Genomic DNA, 18,856 nt, shown 5'->3' with positions numbered 1-18,856 from the left:
AAAAAAGTAGTAGACACTTTTCTACCCATGTGAATTTTTTTTTTATCTGTAGGGGCATGCCTTTCTGAAATCAGATGTCTTCATTGGTTTGAGCCAAATGAACAATTCAATTATTTAAACTTAAATCCTCAGGAATTATTTTAACTGATATCACTTAACATTTTACTGGTGTCTAAGAGACTTGTGTTCAGGCATCTTCTGGATTAGAGACCTACATACTACTGCAGGATACATTGAAGTCACCGTGACTTCTATGCATGTGTATTTCCTTTTCCTTTTAAATCTCAGGAAAATAGGGTGCAGAGTATATTACTGCATACTGAACTCATGCAGTGTACAGGCTCTGCAGTGGCTTCGCACTGTTTTTTAAGTAAAAAATAAAATAGTCATTCCAGCTTCACACATTAGCATGAGGAAAGGATTATTTCCTTCAGTGTTGTGCTACTGATAGTGCAAAATTAATAAGAGCAAGGTGACGTCTGTGTACAAGTTGGAAGGTACATCTGTGCTTTCCTCAATTTTAAAGCACCTGTGACACTCATGTGTTGGCATGGTTGAAAACGGGTAAGGCCTTACTTCTTTTTTTCTCCTCTATACTTTTTTTTTCTATAGATATCTACAAGTTCAAAAGTATTAGTAGTTTCTTTCAGAAATATACTGATTGATTCCTCTCAAACAATTGCTGTTTGTTAGGACACCAGACTCAGCTTTTTATTCTGTACTGAGTGTGGACTGGACTCCTCCCAGCTTCACCCATTTTTATTATTCATCCACAGTTTGCAAATATGTCTACAAGGAGTTTACTGCACTGTAAATAGAGCTTACGTTAAGTGTTTGGCATTTGGATAAAAATCAATTAGGGACCCGATTTCATCTGTGCAATACATTTTAATTTATGTCACTTAGTAAAACACGTATAATGCAAAGCACCAAAAAAAGTTTGCTTCACTGAAGATCATATGAATGTATTCTTTGTGGATTGTCCCAGTAATTCAAATAATTGTTGATTTGTAGCATATCTAATGCTATCACTTTTCTGTAAGTGTGGGGAGGGCATCTTCACCATGGCAGTTAGGTGCAGTGCTTTTCACAGCTTGCATGAAGAAACTGTCTGTCTTCTTTCCAGCTAAATAAGGATTGTTGGTATTTCTTGTGATGTGTTTATCCAGACATAAAATGTATGAGTAGTATGTCTCATATATATATATATATATATATATATTTTAATAAAACAATAAAACATAAAACAATGCTAAAGAAAAAAAGAAGAAAAGATGATAAATTATGGGAGTGACTACCCTGGCCCACCTTTTTCTGCTTCAGATTCTTAGAAAGATAACTAAGAAAATAGGCTAACAAAAGTATCTTCTGTTTGCAGAGCCAATGGAACAAAGCTGCAAATGACTGCGTATGGCACTTTTTCTCCATTTGAATACTTTAATAAAAAAAAAGTAACAATAATTAATTCAAAGGAAATTGATCTAGTCTTCCTATTTACTAATACCTTGTAATAATCTTCATTAGAATGCATCTGTAAACTTTAAATCAACATATTCCCTAATTGTCTAATAAACACGTTAATAACCTAACATCTATTTGAAGATCATAATTACTGTAATTTTTTTCACATACAGCCATTTTTTCACAGCCTTATATGATTAATTTGCTCTTAACAAGGAATCGTGTGTATTATGCATTAGAATGGATGTTATAAAATAAATTCCTGTTTATTTTCTGTGTTTGAATCAGCTTTGGCTTGGTTGGCAAGAGACTATCACAGTTAATAAGGCTTTTTATTTTAATATATTTGGTTTATGCTTATATGTCAATTTTTTATAGGGAACAAATGGCCAAAGAAATGTCAGAAATGTTGTCTAGGTAGGTGAGAAGAAACTATTGAATGAATAAATCATTTAATGAAAAGAAATCATATGTGAAATGTGTTTAAAAAATAATGAATATGTTTTTTCTAAGTGTTAAGCAGATAAGTAAACAAGTTTTTTCAGATAAGTTTCCTTTATCAACACCTTTTTTATTAACAATCATTACCTGATTTTTCAGTAATTTTTAGATGCTAATTTACTTGATTATATAAATAACAAAAAAAAGTTTCAGTAGCCTTGTATTTTGTTTAATTTTGATAAGGTTCATTCAGATTTCTTCTCTTATCACTGCTCTTACGATAATAATAAAATACTAGGCTCTGCATCTTCAAAAGAAGAATTTCTACAAATTGTTAAATTACTTAAAGTTAATATAACTCAATTTAATTGAAAATATTCTACCTATATTTTAATTCAAATAAAGCCAGATGAGAAAATTGTGTAGTTAAAAGTATATTAAAACTGTCCTAAGACATATAAACAAAATCTTATCCTGAGATTTCTTGGATGATAATAGAAGGGTTTATGTACAATGCAGGAGTAAGGGAGGATATAGGTTTAGGTCTAAATACAGTTGTACTGCAACAGTCTCATAGTTGCAAGTGTTAGAATGGTTTTAATGACCTCTATATTAGAGGGCAATTAAGTGTTTGATGGACTGTGGGAATAAAAACAATATCTTCTGACACTTCTTTCCTGATGTCTTACATCAGAAGTAAAAATATTTGGAGTTGTAAAACAAAGCAGAATGCTGTGTATACATAGTCTGAAGATAAGATTAACTAGGCATAGAATCATAGAATTGCCTGGGTTGAAAAGGACCATAATGATCATCTAGTTTTGACCCTCCTGCTATGTGCAAGGTAACCAACCACCTATGATTAATGTGTAGCCATAATGTTGATAACTGTGAAAGCAGCTGTCATCTAAATTCATTTCTTGTGGTGTTCTTTTATGAATGGGTGTAAACAGTGCTGCATTTAATTGTTAGCCTGCAAATTTAGAGGTAGAGAGTCTATTGCATATATGGACGCGGTTCCAGTGATGATGTCCAAACCTTAATATGCAAAGCAATCACAAAACTTTGACCAAATCAGAGGCATTGTGTTATGATTGAATTAAAATTGCAATGTCAGATTGAGTGGTGAAGAGTGACTGTCAAGCATGATTCTCCTCTTACTGACAGACTGCTACACATAAAGTCATGCAGAAAACCACATTGATCTGCAGAGTGCAGAGTAGTACTGTAATGGGGAAGTTAAGCCATTCAATTGGATTAACATTCTTAAAGATTGCTGCTTTAACCAGAGATCTTACGGCCTACTTCTGCTGCTCTAAATTATGTTGCAAATACTTAGAGTGCTGGGTAGTGTTGCTAAATAAGGAAAATCCTCAGGATTTGTCAAATCCTTTGTTCATCAAGGTTAGACGCCAGGTAGCGGAAATGGCACTTTGTAGCAGTCCTTTCATGTTTTGGCATACTGGTGATAACAAAATATTAATATTTTGAAAGAAATTGTCTGCTTAATGATTGCTTTTACGTTAATCATTAATGGTGCTAAGAATGAGGAAGTGTTATTACCCCTTAGTTCTGTACTGATAAAAAGACGAGGTAGGTTTTCAGTCAAACTTCTTGTGTAAACTGGGAGCTGCGTGTTAGCTCAGACTAATAGTGTGAGCAGGCATAATTAAACTGATGCTGCAATGAACACGAAGATTCTGTAGTTTTAATTACATTTCAAGAGATGGTTCTGTTGCTATTATGAAGAGCATTTGGCTAAACAGATGTTTTATGCTATAAAACTTAAATGCAATTTATTTTTCAGAACGGCTGTATCTATACAGAGAAAACTTTCATAGAAAATATATTTATATCCTCTTCACTAAAAAGGAAAAATACGGCATAAATATCTAGCACGTGAGCAGTGTGGTTTCTCATGGGAGACCTTTAGATTTTACAGAGAAATAAACTTCAAATAATATTCCTTGGTTCGTAAATGCTATAATAATAAAATAGCCCCACAAAGATACTGTGTCACAAACAGAATTTTACTAGAGATGTGGCTTGCACTGTTTCTTGTAAATTTGTAACTTAAAATGTTGCATCGGGGGTTTTGCTGCGCCATTAAAGATTTAATAATGTCTTCTGAATGAGTTTTCTCAGAGCCTGAAAGAAAATTGCCTAATATTATTATTCATGGGCATTAGTAGAGGTTGGTAGAATCACGTTAAACACCAAGGAGTTCAACAGCAGACACAAGTGTTCTTCATTGAGTGTTGTAGTGTTTCCATCTTGGTTTGTATTATTACAGTCCATGGGCTGTTCCTACAGGAACGTCCTTCTGCTCCTTATCTATCTCATTTTTAAGATAAAACGGAATGGGTTATTTTATTTCTAGGTTTATTTTTGTATGCATGTAACATTTGTTTGTTACATGGACGACTTATTCATACTGCTAAGAAGTTGGAAATTTTAGTAATGGTTTCTCACATGCTGTTAACTTCCTTGTGCAGTACTTACATGACGGATACCGTTTGCCTTTGAAACACACTGTTTCTGGTTGGGCCTTTTAATACTGGTCAGCATTTTCTTCAAAGAGGGGTTTTTATTCTTCAGTATTTCCGCAAATAATGATGTTTTTTTTCCCTCTGCAGCCTAGCTATTGCTGTTCTTGGATAGCTGCAACAAAATAAGTATAGAATGAAATTGATTTCTCAAATTAAACTTCTGTCAGAAGCATGGAAGGTTTTTCTGGTTTTTGACAGCAGCACAAATGCCTTTTATGCCTTCTTGTCTACTTCAGAAACATTTTTCCTTCCTTGTCTGTTTTTATAATGGAACTGAAAATGCAAATGGCTAATGTGTGTGTGTGTGTTCTGCATCTTGACCTAGTACCAAGGAAAATGAGGGGGGATGTACATACATACAGATGCATAGAATGTGTCTTCTTACACGTAAACACTAGATATTTATGGCAATTTCTCTTGATGTCTGGGCAGCTGACAGGATTATTCTTACAGAAAGATTTTGTACATAAAAAATGCTTCCTTTTTTTCTTAATACTTGGAGCATCATGGAAGTAATTTCTTAATTTCCTTCTAAATCAGTCCTGCTACTACAAGGATGCAGCAGTGTTGCTCATAGGATCTGTTCCCATTGTTGTAGCAATTCCCATTCTATACTTACCTGTCCCTTAAAAAATGCATTTATATTTATACATGCTTACTTGTTTTTTTATTTATTTATTTTTCATAATTGTAGAGGTCCTGCAGTTCAGGCTACAAAAGCTGCTGCTGGTGCTAAGAAGCATGATCTGAGTAAATGGAAATATGCAGAGCTTCGTGATACCATCAACACATCTTGTGGTAGGTTTTTTCATTTGAGAGAAAAAGAAGTCAGATTGTAGTTGTATGAAAGGTGTTACATCATATAATAAAGATAAAAACTTGGTCATGAAGTTACGTAGGTTTGAATTAATGTCAAGTTAATTTCAAAATATTTTGTTTCTCTAAAGTAATTTGGCTTACTGCTCTCTATACTGTGGAAACAGAAATTGCTTTGTTACCTTTTTTTACTGATTTTACTGTTTAGTATATTAAGCTGTTTGGACCATAAAATATGTCATAATTTCGTATAATTTCTCTTTTATGTAATTCAAAAAAGGGAATATTTACTAGGCTTTATCTAGAATGTATGGGTTCTAACAACTCTTTTTTATATTTTCTTGCTGTTAGCAAAAAGAATGTATAAAGCACAGTTTAAAATACTTTTTGTCTTGAATGTTTAAATTATTCTTTGTTTTTGAAAAGGTGCAACAATTTGTGAATGTAACTGTAATTGTAACATTAATTACCATTTCTCTGATTTTATGAAGATAGAAACAGATATGAGCTATTTCTTTATTAAATTGTAAAGTTTTTCTTACTTCTGATAGGAAGTGTTGGTTAATTTCTGACATTTAAGATAACTGAGAATTAATCCCTGGATGTAGAAAGAAATCCATCCTCTATATTTGTATTTGAACTTGCAAAGTTAGCTCCAAATTTTGTGTCTCTGTATTTACATATGCAGAACTGCAATAATGTGTTTCAACTGAATAGCAGGTTCAGTAATTTAACATGTAAAGTAATGTGGTGTTAATGTATATTTATCTTTAATGAATGCAGTCCAGATCCTCTTAGATGACTAATGAAGAACTCTTGTGATCATTCGGTCTTTAGTATCAGGAAATTCAATAAAATTAAAATATCATTAATAAAGTAGACAAAGAATTCAGGTGTCAAAGCAGAAGAGACATCTACATCTAATCTAAAAAGATCTTTTTTCAATTTCAGAGATGAAGTTCAGGGGTGAATTTTTTTTTGTGCCTCTCTACTGCTTTTTTGCAATCAACAGGCAAATTCAGTAAATGGAAAATTACAACAGTAGCATTTCACTGCTACAAATCTCACAGTAAAACAGCTACTTTGAGCACTGCCATATCTCCAAAGACAAAAGGATATGTAGCACTGCAAAGGATTTTCTAGACCATCAGATTAGGTCCCTGTTTCTGTAAAGAACAAGGTATATATGTTTAATACCACATCATTAATTAAAAGCTGTCCTAGAAAATATTTTAAGAAATTATCCTTAGTTGTGGAAATACTGTGCTTTTAGCTACGTTTATAGTTAGAGCTCACAAAATGTCAGTTTCTTGCTATTATAACACAGTACTGCTATATCTGGATCTAAAATTTTATGTACCAATCAATACAGAAAAGCATTTCATGAATCATTCCTCTAATTTTTTTCTTACTCCTGTCTTCCTTTCTTGCTTCTGAGACAGATATTGAACTATTGGCGGCTTGCAGAGAAGAGTTTCACAGAAGGCTAAAGGTCTATCATGCTTGGAAATCCAAGAACAAGAAACGCAATGCAGAAGCAGAACAGCGTGCTCCCAAATCAGTCACAGACTATGGTGAGAAGAGATAATTTTGTGTTTATAATAATTTTTGAGAAAGTATTCCAAAGAAAATGTTTCTAGGGTAATTTTCTTTTGTTATGTTGAAGGAGATGTTTTCCAAGAGTATTTTCATATTGAATTAGGGTGAATATTTTTAAAAGTTTGGAACTGGCAAACACTTTGCAGAAGATCAGATACTTTCTGAAGATGAAAATACATATGTACTCAATAACAACTCTCATTTGTTAAAAATCAAAAACAATTCTTGATTTGGTAGTGCATTTACTGGCATTTTTATGAAACATTCATTGCTATGCTGTGCAAGACTAAGGCAGATTTTTCATTTATTCCAGTTTGCATTTTGAGACTTTTGAGACTTTGTTTTGAAGATTGTTCATACTAATTCTGACCTTTGTAGATAAAATACTGCTTTCAATGACAGTACTGTTAGGTATAATTCTGAACTCTCACTAAGGGTAGATTAGAGATTCTGAACACAATAGTCCTGTGTGTCACAAATAGTCCAGTAGTCTGAGTGGCTTACTGGGGCTAGAGAAAAAACAAGATAGGAAGGAATCCTGTTCTACGTAATTGTACTATTATACTTAGGATCTAGACAAAACAAAACTCCTTGGTGGTTTCTCATGCTTTTATAATTTCTTAAGATATGGATAAGAACTTAGGGAAGTTTTTAAAAGAAGCAAATTATTTCCTCATCTAAGTTGTTCTAAACCTTACATATTTAAAATTACATTTTCCTTTCATGAATTCTACAAATACTGTATTTTTTGATGATAGGATGACAAATATCGCATGGTTTCTGCTTTTATATTGCACTGTCATTCTGCTTTTTTCATAGATAGGTGCTTATTTGCCAAAGCAAAGTGCTAATGAAAGTCAGTGACTGGCTTTTAAATTCAGTGAGAATGTGTAGGAGTTACCATGTGTGAAACTGCCAAACCTGAAAATTAGGTATCCAGTTTCTGGAGTGATTTAAATTTGGTAGTGGTGATTCGGTTTTATTTTTCCAATAATCATCTGTTATAATAGGAACCTAAGAAATGAACAGAAATACAACAAACTGATAGGATAATTCAGCCAGGTCTTTCTTTGGTCTCGGCTGCAGTGGGAGTAGAAGAGGAAAGAGCAGATGAGGAGATGATGTTTTTTGAGTCCCATTAGCCCTAGCACAGAGCTTGGTCTAGGAACATGGGAAGTGTAGATCCCAGGTACACTCTTTATTTCCAGTGTCAGTCATTATACAATAATATTTCCTTTCTTTTGATTCATTTTGTGAGTTGGCCATTACTTGAGCATTTTCTGAGAGTCTGCGCTTTTCAGAGAACTTCGGTTCCCTGAAGAGAGAGGAGGGGAGACCTGGACTTCTGGAAAAGACCATATTAAAGACTGGGTTCTTGTAGTAATATTGCTTTAAGTGCTTATGAAAGCTAATGAATAAAACATTATGAAAAGGCATTCCAAGTACTTCTGCGAGATAGCAAGTTGCTTTGAATTTCAGCTCGGGAAATTTGTTTGGAACTGAATGGGTAGTAAGTATTCTTCTGTTATGTTGTTAATGGGAAATTTTAAAGAGCAGAAAATCTTTGGACTTCCACAAATAAAGTTTGGGATATTTATATTCTTATCACATCTCATCCCAGAGGTCTGGGAATTAATTTTTTTATTATTATTATTTTTTTTAACAGAAATACGAAAAATTAGAAGTACTGTGTTAATTCTGAGGGCATTTGTTGCAGTTTGTACTGATGTATTCATACAGTATGGCAAAGTAATAAATTTCTAAATTAAATCCTGATGAAACTAGAAGCAATTAGGTATCTATGAAACTTGAACAAAGGAGACATTGTTTATGTCAGTGGGCAGAAAATAAATAGAAATAGCTCAACGTGTACTTTTTTAATTAGAATTTCTCTTTGTCTGATATCATCATTGGTGAAAAATAAGGTAACGAAACTGTAACTTAAAAAGGTCAACGCTACTGCATTTTGTTCAACATGTAATATTTGTTTACAGATTTTGCACCATTTTTGAACAACTCAAGTAAGTGGGGAGATGGTTACTTAAGCTAACTTTGAAGATTAGGAACACTTGAGAGCTCTGTACTAACATTATTTAATCCAGTGTTTTGCTACACATCTACGTGGAATTTAATTTTTCAAGTAAAATGCTATTCTACTATTTTGCAATTTTATTCAACTGTTGGTTATTATGTAGTATTGTAATAACTTACTAATGTACTTCACTGTTTATTTCATGAGATCCTTTCCCGTTTCAACTGTCATAAGAAAGGAGAGTGATGTACATTACTTGAGGAGATAACAATTTTCTTTCCAAAATAAGTAATTTTTTTTTTTTTAATAGCATTTTTTTACTGTCTGCACTTTTTTTTGGTAGCAAAACTCTGGAATCAAATTAATTATAACAGCTGTTTTCCTAGCACACTAACTGTCAGGTGGTGGTTTTGTTTGAGTAAAGAACTTCTTTCCATAGTGCTGAAAGTTAGTCTTTACTGGCTGCTTAGCATTTCCAGCCTCTAGATTTCCTCTTGAATTTAAGTATGCAAAGGGTTACTTAGCAACTACTGTTACATTACAAAAAGTGTTTGACAATACTAAAGCACTGATCTTTAGTATGATGTTCAAATGATATTGTTAGATGTTCAGACAATTTGCTGTGTACTATAGCATCTATCCCCATATAAAACATGTGCTTTTTCAGATTTAATGTATAAATCAGCATTATTCTACTAAATATATTTTTGTTTTCTTGTTTATGTAGGCATGGGCAAAAAAATTGGAGGCATAATTTGTATAATACAATTCTGTTCAAAATTCCACTCTTCGCATTTAGAAATACTCAGATTCAAGCAAAAGTAATATAACTAATTTTGAGGTACACTTGTAGTCTGTCAGTCCTGTTCATAAATATAAAAGTGCATTATTAGAAGTGATCGTCAATTTCATGTATTAAATTCTAACTCAAAAATCAGTTTTGCTTCTTCATAAACAGTGGACAAAAAAAGGAATTCACTTTTAATTATTCTGTTTATGCTAAAACGCTAAGCTGTTAGCTGTCTTTTTCTATAGGTGACATAGATTCATATTCAGAACTTCTTAAACAGAGTACTTATTGTAAGCCATTAGAACCAAATGAATAAAATTTTGCAGGAGCAGATATTAAAGGAAATGATCTTATTTATAAGAGCATCTCCTATTTAAACCCAATTTATATTGTATACATAAAATTAAGAAGGTTGATCCATTGATGTGTTAATGCAGAGTATTTGCTTTTGTTCAAAAGAAAGTTTTTCTCCTGAGTCTGAAATATAAGTGTGTGTGACTCCAAAAACACACATGACAAATGTTTATCAAGAACCTATTCCCTGGAGAAGTTCAGTCAGACAACTTTAATGAACAGATATAACCAGTTCCTTTGAAAAAGAAAGCAGCTGGAGTTCAGTATGCAGCAGTCTAGGCATTTGTTTTTGAGGACTATTTAGCGTAGTAAATGGTTATTTATCAAATTCTGTTAACAAATTAGTGATTTCTAACAGTGTTACACACCCAAAAGAAAAGTCTTTGAGTGGTGCTTTCTATTCTTGTACTGAAAATACTGTTTCGCACAGTGACCTTATTTTACAAAGAAATAGACTGATCTGGAACAGCTACTGATTTATATTTCTGGTTGGTAAGATATTTTACATAGAAATTTATACTTTAAATACTAATTTAAAGCAGAATGTGGTATTTTATTTGCTTTTGTCTAAACTTACCTGAGGCCACTGACCAATTGTTTTACATGTAGGTATAATAGTTAAAATGAACCTTTCTTCACTAGTGCTGTAGTCAGAGTAGTTGGAAGAACGCACGTTATATGATGATGGCAAGGCTTTAGGTTTGATGAGACTTGTATTCAGAGAGACTTTCCCATTTTTGTTTTGTTTTGTTGTTTTTGCTAACTAATTTAGCAAGTCAATAATGTTTGTTTGATTATTCTTGCTTATTTTTGGCTTTTGTTTTGTGTAATAGCTCAACAGAACCCAACAGCTCAGCTACCAATGAGGCAGCAGGAGATTGAAATAAATAGACAACAGCGTTACTTCCGCATTCCCTTCATCCGTCCCATGGACCAATATAAAGATCCCCAAAACAAAAAGAAGGGTTGGTGGTATGCACATTTTGATGGGCCGTGGATTGCTCGACAGATGGAACTTCATCCTGACAAGGCACCCATTCTCCTTGTAGCTGGTTGGTATCAAAAGCAGAGTTCAGTTGTAAAGGTTCAGTGTTGACAACTTATTTTAGAAAAAAAGTCAGATGATGAAAGTTTTCCTAGTTGCAGCCTCATCAGCAGTTCATGTCTGGGCAGAATTTGAAGATCTGTGACTTCCGTTGATGGTGGCCAAATGTCATGGAGTATTATTTGGGTGGTGCTGGTAGCAAACTAGTGCTTTTACAATGTTTTGTTGCCTGCTATGAAAGATTGGGATTTTAATCTTAAATATTTGAAATAAAAATTAGATGTGGCAATGGATGGTTAATTGTAGAATTGTTGGAAGGGATCTTAAAGACCATCCAGTTCTCAGGGCTGCATCCAACCTGGCCTTCAACTCCTCGAGAGATGGGGCATCCATGGCTTCTCTTAAGCAACCTGTTCCAGTGCCCTCATAGTGAAGATTTTTTTCCTTATATCTAATCTAAATCTACTCTCTTCTGGTCTAAACCATTAACCCTTGTCCTGTCGCTATACTCCCTGACAAAGAGTCCCTCTCCACCTTTCCTGTAGGTCCCTTTAGGTACTGGAAGGCTGCTATAAGGTCTCCCCCATGGCCTTCTCCTGGCTGAACCAACCCAAAGTACCATCCTGTCTTCATAAGAGAAGTGCTTCAGCCCTCTGGTCATCCTCACAGCCTTCCTCTGGACCTGCTCTAGAAGGTCCATGTCTTTCTTGTACTGGGGCTCCAGTGCTGGATGCAGTACTCAGGGTGGAGTCTTATAAGAGCATAGAAGCAAGGGAGAACCACATCCTTGAAGCTTCCAGTTACGCTTTTTTTAATGCAGCCTGTGATACTCTTGGCTTTCTTGTATCTTTTTTTTCTGGTGGATAATGCAAAGAGCAAAAAAACACTGTTTTACAGTTCAGTCTTTTGAGTTCTTGTCTTTGACTTTAGAACTGATGAGAAGGCCATTATCCATTTGTTTAGTTTTACAAAGTGATGCTTTAGTAGCAACCAAACTTCCTTATTTTCTACTAATTATTTTTAATATAATTATACCAGCTTTTGTCTGTTCAGTTTCAAAGCCCTTATCTAAAAGTAGCAGTGCTGTCATGAATACCACATTCAATGGATCACCTATGAAAAGTAAGATCAAAATACAGCTGGTGAACTGCACTCATTGCTTCATTGGATTCCATGTGGGCAGTACCATCAGTACTTCCACTTTGTTTAGCATGGGAGGCTGACAGATTAAGGGTATAGGGAATTTGCTCAAGTGTTAAGTTCCAAGTCACTTTGCTTTGTTTAAAAAACAGAACAAAACTATAACAACAGTTGACTGCAAAACTGTATATATGTGCAAAACAAATTTATCCTGTAGTGGACTTCAGGATAGTATATTGAGATGCTGATCTTTCTTGGTTTCTTGCTTTTGTTCCTCTTTGCTTGATTTTTGCTTGATTTTTTTTTTAACCACAATTTTGTCAGTTTCAGCATCTGAAAGTAGTTTATTCTGATACTGCTTTTCTGTCCTGTGAGTAGAAATCTGTCTGAAGACTGGTTCCCTTATAAGCTATGAAGTCAATTAACAAACCAGAGCTTGACAGAGGGAATCTAATTAACGAAGATATGAATTTTGCTTATGCGACCTTTGAACGATGTAAAAATATTATAAAGATTTTTCTTTTTTCCTCTACGTTTTCAGGTAAAGATGATATGGATATGTGTGAGCTTAACCTTGAAGAGACTGGCTTAACTCGAAAGCGAGGTGCTGAAATTTTGCCGAGACAGTTTGAAGAAATCTGGGAGCGCTGTGGAGGTATCCAGTACCTGCAAAATGCAATTGAAAGCAGACAAGCTCGTCCTACGTATGCTACAGCTATGCTGCAGAACCTGTTGAAATAAATGGTCATTTTGCACCGCGGCATTCATGATGAGAACCCTTGCCCGTGATACAAAGGGAAGAGCTCCTCTGTGCAACAGAGGACATAATGTTCTTTAATCATATTAGAGATGTTTAATATAAAGTGAACAGATTTTATTAATCATGTGGTTTGTTAATTTGTACTCTATTATGTTTAATTTGTGTAGTCAGCTTCACTAGGTATGAGGACCCTGAAGAATTTTCAGTCAGTGTAGGTTGTAGCATTATGTTTATACACTGCATTTTTCTTAGCAGTTTCTGTTACAACACTTAACACCTTTAAATGATCTATCAATAGTTGGGTACAAAGAACGGCATCGCAACCATCGTTTTATAAAATTCCCTCTTCAAAATACTAAATAGCGGGCTTTAAGTGGTGGACTAGTAAAGAGTATATGCTGTATCTCATAACTGGAATTGTGGGGCCTTAGCTTTGACTTCTGTTCTGGAGAAGTTGGAGTGTACTTTTATATAATCTGAGATATTTTATGTCCTGATTTGAAAAGAGGTTAGTGTCTGTTTTTACTAACTTTTTCTGAAAGTGATGGGAAATCCTTCTATACTTGAGACTCATAACTTCCTACTGTTTCTGTTACTGTTCTGTTACTGTTCCTACTGTACTCTGTTTTGGTTTAAGAGAAACATTTTTTTTCTGTGCATTCTGAGAAGAGAATTCATGTATGTCAATATTGAGTAATACTGTACACAAAGAATGTACTGCTCATTACACCTTATACCACATATTTTTGTTTCTTTTTTTTTTCCTTTTGAATACAAATATCATTTTTTGACCAAATTTCTGTTAAGAAAATATGTCCATTCTTGGACAACTCACTTATCCATGTAGTATAATTTAAATATACATGCAAAATTGTCCAAGACTTGTATCTGGAGGCAGATAAGGATAGCATAAGGGAAATCTGGTCAGCTTCTGGATGGTAATGTAACTTAACTGAACACTGAGACATGTTTATTTTAATTGCAATGAGATGCACAAAGTCTGTACCTTTGGTTAGATACTGTAAAAATTTGGCCAGTAACATAATGCATCATCTACGTGCTGATGAATTAGCTACAATTTTTAATATATTAGGCTGTTGCAGTCATTCAGACACTGATCTTTATCTTGATCTCCTTTGTCAGTGTCCTAGCTTGTTACAGTTCCTTAATTAAGCAGTGAGAGATTTTATGGATAGGAATTACTAATTTCATTCAGTTTCAAGATGGATCCCATCTACTGATGTGATTATTTCATCATGCTGGCCATTATTTGAACAAAGGCTTAATTATATATTATTTCTCTGTTAAGAACTGGAAATATAAGGAACCTGATGTCCCATTACTTATCCAACCTGACACAAAAATGAAACCTTGCTTTACAAATTGACAGCTTGCTCACAGTACAAAATAATTTCCTTTCAGTTGATTGTGTTTGAAACCTTTTGAAAAATGTTTATAAACTTTAGTTTATAATCACATAAATACATAAAAGTCATTAATGACTTCCAAGAGGTACAGTTTTGTAGCACAGTCAGAGGAAGCTCATGATGCGTGTCCTCGTTGACTGTAAATTATGCTTGCATGCCTGTGTCTAATTATTATTACAAATGCACTCCTTACTGTAATACATGCAAAGGTATTTGAGTAACACATTAACTCTGTATGAATTGGCCACATCAGGGAACTTCAACTTCCATACCCATTCTGCTTTTTGATCATGTGATTGCAAACTGACAAATGTGTTTTCTTTTTACTGAAAACGCCCTCTAAGCTGAAGCAGTAATTTTCGGCTGGAAGATGAAAGGAGAATTGACTAGCAAGTTGTGTGCAGATCTGTACAATGTTACATGACTTTCAAGGTACTTCTTTTGAAGCATTATTGAATTGGAATGAAGGTTTCGGAACTTCCAGTCTCCAAAAACTTAAAACTGCAAAAGCTTTGACCTTATATTTGACACAAGGAAAAGAAAATCACTGAATTGATAGGGCTGAGAAGCCCTGTCTTACATTTATTTCTATCTGGATTTAAATTCCCATTCAGGCTCAGATTATATATATAAGGTAGATCTTAACGAGACTGAACACTAAGCAAAGAACCTCAGTACTTAAGTGTGTGTGTGTGTGTGTATGTATATACACATATATATACTTAAATGCCTAAGTATGTATGTGTGTATGTATATATATGTATCTGTATATATATAAACGTAACCGTGGGGAACTCTAAATAAAATCATTAACTTAATTGTTCCAATCTGTTCCTTTCATTATGCCAGTATTTCCTTGACTGAGGCTGTTTCTTGACAGTAAGTTGCTTACAGACTGGTACTGGAAGGAAACTTTATTTTCCTGATTTGAGCGTATGGGAATTTGTGTTAGTTATATGATAAACGAATATTAGGTATTGGACTATAAAGTAGTGGAAGAGGAACTGGTGGCTGGATGTTTTCAGTTTACATGTTCCCCATCTCTGCATTGGTTGAGCAGTGTGCTCGAGAAGATACATTCCATAAATCAGGGTATTCTAGTTTGCACAGCAGCATGCCTCTGTTCATTCTGTATCAAAACAACGCAATTTTAGTTTTTGTCAATCTTTTTGTGCAGCAATTTTTTTGTTGTTGTTCTAATTTTTTTTTTCTCAAATGAGAAATATTCATCTACTTGTCCAGCTTTTCTCTGTTGTCTCATCTACTGTGTCAGATTGTGATACTGTTGGATGGTTTGGAACCAGTCTCTGGTCTTAGGGATTGTGCTGTTATCTAATGCCCTTCTGATCTGCAGCTGTAGGGAATAGAAAAAAAAAAAGTTGTTTTTGAAGGAAAATGAGGTTCTGTGTGTCTCATTTATATAAACATTTCCTCCTCCCTGTAAGTGCAGCTGCTCATTATAGTTGAGAACTTCATGAAACAGTCCAGAAAATAAGGAGAGGAACATTCCTGACTAAGTACCAGTCTAGAGGGTGCTACTCAAGGATCATAAGGTCATTACATACTTGCCTATTACCCACTGTTGAGATTGGTTTTCTTTTTTCACTGAAGCCCTTGTTTGGTTGTTTTTGTTTTTTTGTTTTTGTTGTTTTTTTCCCAAATATTTTGAAAGTATTTAAATGATCTCCTAATACTGTACTGAAAATCTAAAAAATAAAAATAAAATACATTCCATGTTGAAACCTCACTTGCATCTCTCTTGTTTTAAAAAATTTAAGTGGAGTAAGTAAGGGTAAATTAAGGTATGAGAAAGATGGAAAGACTTCTAAATCCTTTATCCTTGTATTGCAGTTTTTCAAACCTTTGCTGCTTTACCACAAGAACTTTATTGTAATCAGTGCAAATATTGTTTTCTATGCTATTTACCATTTGCATCTGCTTCATTTTCTCAACAGTGACTAGTGAAACTATTTAGGATGTGCTGAGTTTATATGCTGCAAGAGTTTTGGAGCTGCAGAAAAAAGAAGCAAAGGCTATCAAACTTGCCTCTTTCAAGGGCCAAATCAGAGTATTATTTTTCAGTTCAGTACAGTTGAAGTAATTCAGGCTTTGATTGTTTTTAGGCATAACTTTGTGTCAGTATCTTTATGCTACAGTTGGAACTACAGTTCAAGTACAGTTTAACATCACATTTAAAAGAAAGTGATGCACCTTAATGTGAGATCAAATACCAGTTCAATCCCAGCAAAATTTTCAAGGAGATGGTTTTATTATAATTTATTGAAATACAAAAGGCTTACATCCAGCAAATATATTTGGTAATTAATAGTTAAGAGTGATAAATACAGTCATGAATAATCATTATTAAAGTACACAACTTAAAATTACTTATTTTTTAAGCTAATAATAATGGGTATGGGGAGAGAGATGCTAAACACATACAAAAATACATTTGTAATGAAAAAAAAAAAAGGAAAGAATGCCTTTAGCATTCTTAATGCATCTTAACTTACGTGAGCAGTTGTAAAAAGCTAACACTGCTGGCATGGGCGATGTCCCATGCCATGTAAGAAGTATTTTTAAAGTGAGCTTTATACTGATGTGTAAAACAGCATCTTTAATGGTTTGTTTTAAAGTATTTCCTAGTTAAATAGAGAAAATAGAAATACAGTTTCAGCTGTAGAATCCTAAAATTGTTTTGTTGGTGCATTGCTTTCATTTGTACATAATCATCAGTTCTGTTGGTTTTGCAAGGAGACCTGTTTGTGCAGTTATTTGGAATTCATAAACACTGGCAAGGGCGTATAAGAAGGTAAAATTCATTCTTTGTGTGGTACTGAAAGCTAGAAAGATTTACAACTGAAATCTGCTACTGTCCTGAATACGTGGAGGTTTCACATCTGAATGAGGAGCTGTCATCCAGTATAGCCATGAACTTTGCAGAAGCTCACTTTGAGCTGTAAATACAAACTTCTGATTTGTGCCAAGTGGCAAACAGTGCCTGAATGTTATACAACACTGGCATGGCACGAATATTTGCATATACTCAAGAAAAAGGTGTTGAAGGTAAAGTAATGCTCCTGTTTGAATCGGGATTATGGATTCATAGAGCATGAATTGTTAAGCCTATTAAATAATTAATGGCCACTCATTGTCTGCCAAGATTTCTTCTGGAGAAACTTAAGAGTAACCTCTCGGTATGATTGGTATGTACTGAGTTTAAAGTGTTTTGTGCATGACTAATTTATTTCCTAGGTAGCTGGGAACGTGAATCACGTGCTCTTAAAGGATGAAGAAAACTACAAGTGTTTCACCTATTCAGAAAGTTTGAAGTCCTAGGATTAGACAGTTGGCATGAGCCCTTTGGAAGCTGCCTGGACGTGGCCCTGGGCACCCTGCTCTGGGTGTCCCTGCTTGTGTGGGGGTTGGGCCGGGTGAACCAAAGGTCCCTGCCAACCTCAGCTGTGATGGGATTCTGTCACCAGGAATTAACTAATGAAGTGATAATGTATGCATTATGCTTTTAGTGGCAGAGACATAACAATCTTAAATTCAGGGAAGCCCTTAAAAATAACTACAACTTCTGTGTGATTTCTGGTCTGAGTGTTGCAGGAAGAGGATGAAAATGTTCCCAAATGCTTTTAATGTAGCCTTTGGTAAAAGGTAAGAACGTTACTAGTGACAGCTCTTATTTCCATGTTTGCCACTTGCTTTGCTTTAGTGTGTGTAAGAAAGGTTAATAAAATAGTGTAGGCCTGCTTTAAAGTTTTGTCTGTTCTACCAGGCTGATTGTAGCGATACAGCATTGCAAAAAATGTCATTTCTGAACAAAAGCTGTTGCTAGCACTAAGCTCTTACAAATAGCATTAAGATATATACATACTGTATGCTTAATGCATGCACCTTAACACTCTTTACTACTGGTTACTTCTTACCAGGCAAGTTTTAGACATGGTCACACAGTTGAGCAATAAGGTCGAGCTGTTTTTCTGTAATGACACGATGTGTTTAATGTGTACTGATTTTAAAGAGAAAGTGATGCATCTTTAGGAATCCTCAGATTTTTTGTTACGCATTGTCCACCTGAACTCCAGTCTTGAACAATGCAGACCTCCTTATTCTGGATACCTGTAAAAGAAATTCTCATAAGACATTTAAGAAGCATTTTGATTTTCAAAATACATAATTTAACTATTGCTCATAGCGAAGAACTCAAATCCTTTGAGATCATCTCTAGTTCCTTCTAAAGAGAATTAAGTTGATCTTACACCTGAAGCTATTTTACATACTAAATCATTGAGAAGAATTATGATTTTTCCTCCCTGATGTGACAGTGCTGTGTTTCTGTGTGAATAACAAATACTGACTATATCATCATAATTTGAAGAGCGTACTTGTGAGCATTTTTTCAGTGCTTGGAGCATTTTTTTTTTTTTTTTTTG

At 34.3% G+C, this 18,856-nt stretch overlaps 2 protein-coding genes across 3 annotated transcripts in view; one reads left to right on the top strand and one right to left on the bottom strand.

Moving 5' to 3' along the window:
* The window catches only part of IMPG1 (interphotoreceptor matrix proteoglycan 1), a 22,752-nt gene extending 21,995 nt beyond the window's left edge, over positions 1–757 (bottom strand). Inside the window, exon 1 of the mRNA XM_019613159.2 lies at positions 754–757. Coding sequence (XP_019468704.2) covers positions 754–757 — 4 coding nt within the window. The remainder of the gene's footprint in view (positions 1–753) is intronic.
* Positions 758–1,243: 486 nt separating this feature from the next.
* LOC104909918 (unconventional myosin-VI-like) lies at positions 1,244–15,578 on the top strand. Of its 2 annotated transcripts, XM_031552564.1 has the most exons (7): positions 1,244–1,408; positions 1,840–1,878; positions 5,146–5,249; positions 6,710–6,841; positions 8,861–8,887; positions 10,876–11,094; positions 12,769–15,578. In XM_031552564.1, the coding sequence occupies exons 1-7, from the start codon at positions 1,401–1,403 to the stop codon at positions 12,966–12,968; spliced, it is 729 nt and encodes a 242-aa protein (XP_031408424.1). In that variant the 5' UTR covers positions 1,244–1,400; the 3' UTR covers positions 12,969–15,578. The 2 variants fall into 2 exon arrangements, with proteins under 2 accessions (XP_031408424.1, XP_010706021.1); XM_010707719.3 differs by lacking the exon at positions 8,861–8,887 and having other exon boundaries at positions 1,261–1,408.
* The last annotated feature ends 3,278 nt before the right edge of the window (positions 15,579–18,856 follow it).

Source organism: Meleagris gallopavo, chromosome 2 (genome assembly GCF_000146605.3).
Source record: "Meleagris gallopavo isolate NT-WF06-2002-E0010 breed Aviagen turkey brand Nicholas breeding stock chromosome 2, Turkey_5.1, whole genome shotgun sequence".
Classification (NCBI taxonomy): Eukaryota; Metazoa; Chordata; class Aves; order Galliformes; family Phasianidae; genus Meleagris; species Meleagris gallopavo.
Note: the sequence above shows the minus strand (reverse complement) of the source record. Positions and strands in the feature narration are given on the sequence as shown.